Source organism: Mus pahari, chromosome 22 (assembly GCF_900095145.1).
Source record: "Mus pahari chromosome 22, PAHARI_EIJ_v1.1, whole genome shotgun sequence".
Taxonomy (NCBI): domain Eukaryota; kingdom Metazoa; phylum Chordata; class Mammalia; order Rodentia; family Muridae; genus Mus; species Mus pahari.
The window spans coordinates 24709191-24714430 of record NC_034611.1 but is presented as its reverse complement, the minus strand read 5'-3'; the positions used below and the strand labels follow the sequence as shown (position 1 = coordinate 24714430).

Sequence of the window (5240 nt, the reverse complement as noted above, 5' to 3'; positions counted from 1 at the left end):
TATCTTGGGTATTCTAAGTTTCTGGGCTAATATCCGCTTATCAGTGAGTGCATATCTAGTGACTTCTTTTGTGATTGGGTTACCTCACTAAGGATTCTATCCTCCAGATACATCCATTTGCCCAAGAATTTCATCTTGAGCATATATCTTTTTACATTAACCAGAGGATTAAAGATGTGTGCCTTAACCTAGGCACTGTTGATTGTTGAGTCATCTGTCCAGCCCCCTGAACAGTAATTTGTTAATGATGTCATCTAAGTAATTAGTTGTAAGATAAACTAGTCTGATTTTCAAATGTGTACATTTTAACCCATTTATCAGTTGAAAGTTTATCAAGCAGCCCCCTAATCACATGTTCTTTTGATCCCCTAAAGAGTTTTGTTTCTTCTCATTTATACATTCATACATGATTTTATGAACTTATGTACTCATGTAAGATCTAGCAGCTATAAATGAGAGAAAACACTTGTTCTTTTCAGATTGGTCAAATTCACTTAATATGGTTCTCTCTGACACATCCATTTTCCTGCTGCATGACTTTACTCATGTCTGGGGAGGGCAAGCCAGTGTTTGTCTATGCCGAGTTTTCTTTACCTAGACACTGAGCTTGCTTCCATAGCTTGACTGTTGACTAGTGCTGTAATAAGTATTGATGAGCCAGTATCTGTGATATGTTTATTTGAAACCCGTTGGGTAAATACCCATGCATAGTAAAACAGTATCATAGAAGATCTGGTGTTCAGTTTTTGAGGACTCTTCACAGAGATCTGTGATTTGACAAGACCAGTTTGAATTCTTTACAGCAACGCTCCCCTTTACCCACATCCTTACTAGCATTTGTTGTTATGTGCTTTGCTAATGACTGCCAGTCTGACTAGCATAAGAAAGCATAAAAATAATTTTTATAAAACATGAGGATAATTTTTAACTAACACAATTGTGGAGAAAACTAAGATATAAAAGCTTACCAGATGGAAAAGTAATCAAGTAGTCCTCATAGGGTATTTTCCCTTTCATCTTACAGGAACTTAAAGGGGGACCGTGTCATGCCGGAGGAAATAGCTCGCTACTACAAGCACTATGTAAAGGTCATGGGTCTTCAGAAGAATTTCCGAGAGAATACTTACATAACCTCTGTATCAAGACTCTATAGAGACCAAGATGATAATGGTAGTCAAGACAGAGATATTTCAACAAAGCATTTACAGAACCAGAAGTCAAAATTTATCAAGAGAAACTGGGAAATCAGAGGCTATCAGCGAACAGCAGGTGGTTCTCATGTTCCCTTCTGCCTCTTTGCTGAGAATGTAGCTCTTGCAACTGGAACTTTGGATTCTCCTGCACATCTGGAAGTTGAAGGGGAAGAGTTTCCTTTTGTATTTCATTCGATGCCTGAGTTTGGAGCTGCTATAAACAAAGGAAAGTTGTGTGGCAGAGTGGATCCAGTGCTGATTGTAGGTTCCGGCCTTACTGCAGCTGATGCAGTGCTCTGTGCCTATAACAATAATATCCCCGTGATCCACGTGTTTCGCAGACGAGTAACTGATCCAAGCTTAATTTTCAAACAGCTTCCCAAAAAGCTGTATCCTGAGTATCACAAAGTCTATCATATGATGTGTAGTCAGTCGTACTCTGCAGACTCAGATCCTTTATCTGATTATACCAGTTTTCCTGAGCACCGTGTGCTTTCCTTTAAGTCAGACATGAAATGCATTCTTCAAAGTGTCTCTGGATTGAAGAAGATATTTAAGCTGTCTGCAGCTGTCATCCTGATAGGTTCTCATCCTAACCTATCTTTTCTGAAGGAACAAGGGTGGTACCTAGGCCGTAACTCAAGCCAGCCAATAACATGCAAGGGTAACCCTGTGGAGGTTGATGCATACACCTATGAATGTGTTAAAGAAGCCAACCTTTTTGCTTTGGGCCCTTTGGTTGGAGATAATTTCGTTCGCTTCTTAAAGGGAGGGGCATTGGGTGTTACTCGCTGTTTGGCTACAAGACAGAAGAAAAAGCAGCATTTGTTTGTTCAAAGAGGAGGAGGAGATGGGGTAGCTTAAAGTTCACCAGGAATTTCAGTGGACACTTTACCATTAAAGATTTTTTTTTTTTAACAGTGGTTTGCTGTGTATTGGCTTGAATTAACTGGAAGAGCCTCCAGCTGTCACTCTTCGAAAGTTAGCAAAGCTTGGTATCCCAAGTTGTATTCAAGTGTGTCAAAGGTGTCACTCTCGGATAAACCCAAACACTGCCAACTTGGTATACTTTATGCTTTCACTTAACTAGAACATTCTTTTCTAACTTGGCATTTATAAAGCCAGTTATTCAGACAGAAGTCATACTTATTATTCATACTGGGTCACCTTTCTGCTTGAGATGGTCCAAGGGACAACAGCATAAGCTTCCTCTGTAGCTCATTAGGCATTGAGACTTACTCTTTCACAGATCTCAAAGGGTTATACGTGTATTCATTGGCATTGGAAGTACACTGGTCTAAATGAAAATGGGCTATAAATATGTGTGCTGGGGTAGGATAGGAGGAAGCATTTGCAACTCAGGTTTTATTTATTTCGAAATTATCAGTTATATAAACCTAATTTATTATCAACTATGATTGTCTTTAAAAATATTTTTACGAGTTGAAATTTTGACAGACAGGTACTTGATATCTTTAACTTCTCATAATTTAATTATTTCAATAATGCTGACATCCAAGAACCCACTAAGATACTTTTTAGAGATTTATTCTGTTTAGCCATCATAACAGCTAATGAATCTGATTTGTAATTCAATAAATTGTGGATGGAACTACTTACCCTTGTGTGAACACGGAGTTAATTTCTATTAATGAAACATGATTTAGGGCACGGTAAGTTCTAAAATTAGAGTACTGTTTGTGTATTGGCAGAATTATTAAAGGGTGATGTGGAAAATCAGATCGTGACCTTTTCCATTCTCAAAGTGATTATTTTGAGATCTGTAACAGTGTTCATTCATAGGAAATGATACCACAGCTCACGGTGGTTATTAGATTTATCTCCTCTAATAGTCTCAAATGCATTGTGAAATTGTGAAATGTGTTACTGCTAAACAGAATCTTCCAGGGTTCTTGGGAAATTGAATTTTTCAAAGTTTTTTTTTTCCCCCTGGTGTGTGTGGGGGAATGTATAGTTTTATCTAGAATGTGCTCACTGAATTTGCAGTTTCTTAAGTGGGTGACGTGCCACTGAGTGTCATGTTAACTTAGATGCTGAGTGCTCCTGATGCACTGCCAGTGCTGTTTAGATTAGTCTGCTAGCTAACATACCTCCTGGTTACTCCTGACAACCATTAACTGGTCTATAACTGACACGTCTACTTCTAGCTCCTTATAAAAATTTAACTACTCTCAGAGCAACTTCACACCTTTTTCTCCCCAATTTTTTATTAGATATTTTCTTCATTTACATTTCAAATGCTATCCCGAAAGTCCCCTATACCCTTCCCCCCGCCCCTGCTCCCCTACCCACCCACTCCCACTTCTTGGCCCTGGGGTTCCCCTGTGCTGGGTCATATAAAGTTTGCAAGATCAACGGACCTCTCTTCCCAATGATGGCCGACTAGGCCATCTTCTGCTACATAGACAGCTAGAGATACTGGGGGTACTGGTTAGTTCATACTATTGTTTCTCCTATAGGCTTGCAGACCCCTTCAGCTCCTTGGGTCCTTTCTCTAGCTCCTCCATTGGGGGCCCTGTGCTCCATCCAGTAGCTGACTACTTCACACCTTTCTAAAATGATAAGTGTCTGCCACACTTCTCCTCCTTGCCCATGCTTGAGCTCTGGGTTGGATTGATGCTTTTCTTCAATGCCTCTTGCAAATTGAAAATAACAGTATCATTAATGTATTTCTGGGGTAAAATAAGACTGGCTGGCATTCCTTTCTATTTAAGGAGATTGTTTTATATTTCATTGCAGTTGTTGGGAAGGGGATGAATTTAACACATTTTAAGAATAAGATGCCACAGTCCCTTAAATAAACCTGGTACATGAACCCCTCTCAAACTCGAGCTTCCCCCAGCTCCTTCAGTACTGGCTGTCCAGTAGAGTATCACATTCAAGCATTAGCTCTCATGTACTATCCTCCTGTACTCTTGTCGATTAATTCTGGGCCAAAATTCCATTTACTTTTTAGTATTAGACTTCTTTTTAATGAACTAAGTATCTAACCTCTAGCATGTGAACACCTCCTTATATCATGTGAGAAAAGACCATACTTAAAATTGTTGAAAAGAATCCTCAAAACCTCTGATGGGGATTAAAAACAAACAATAGAATAAATACACAAGGTTACCACAGCCAGGAGAAATGCCTTGGAACCCCTAATATGTACACAGGTAGTACTTTAGTAAGAATGAACATGAGAATATTAGTATTGTGAAAAAGATTTAAGGTATGAATGTCTTAATTTATATTACTATTGCTGTAAGAAAACATTGTGACCAAGGAAATTTACAGAAGCAAGAATGTATTTGGGTATTCCAGAGGAATGAGCCCATCGCTATCCTGGTGGGGAACATGACAGCAGGCAGGCAAGCAGTCATGGCACTGGCGCAGCAGCTGAGGGTGCACATCTTGATCCACAAACAGGAAGCAGAGAGAACTCTAAAGTGATGCAGACTCTTAAAACATCAGTCATATGGTAGAGCCACACCTAATTCTCCCAAACAGCCTCTAATTGAGGACCAAATATTCAAATATCTAAGACTTGGGTCGGGTGGGGAAGAATCTCATTCAAACCACCATGATGGAGCAGTTAATAGAAGTGATGGAATCTTCTAAATTTATTTTCAAAAAGGAAGTTCTGGTAACTCCTTGTTGTGAAATAGACTCAGATTGAAAAAATGAGACTGCACTTAACCTTCACATTGAAGGGGCATAAACCTAATGAGAATGTTTACATGAAAAAGAAGGCTGAAGTGAGGAAGTTTTACAAAAAGTATTTAAATCTGACTGTTAAGAAGAAAACACTTAAAATCAAAGTATGAATTAAAGCACAAATAGTATGACAGTTGGTATACTTTTATAAGGCATTAAAAACAGTATACATTAAGTGTTGCTATTAAAGTGGATTCTTACATATTTTAACATTAGCTAAAAACTGATAAAGCTACAAAACCAATTCAGGAGCTAAAATGAATAAGAAAAGGCTGAATAGCTGAGGAAAAACTGAATACCAGAACACAGCTGTCACATATGTCACGG

The 5240-nt window shown here is 38.7% G+C and overlaps 1 protein-coding gene across 3 annotated transcripts in view; it reads left to right on the top strand.

Moving 5' to 3' along the window:
* The window catches only part of Osgin2 (oxidative stress induced growth inhibitor family member 2), a 20437-nt gene extending 17625 nt beyond the window's left edge, over positions 1-2812 (top strand). For all 3 annotated transcript variants that reach the window (XM_021222086.1, XM_029533304.1, XM_029533305.1), the window contains one exon: positions 1025-2812. In XM_021222086.1, the coding sequence (XP_021077745.1) occupies positions 1025-2057 (1033 nt within the window). In that variant the 3' untranslated portion in view covers positions 2058-2812. The remainder of the gene's footprint in view (positions 1-1024) is intronic.
* The last annotated feature ends 2428 nt before the right edge of the window (positions 2813-5240 follow it).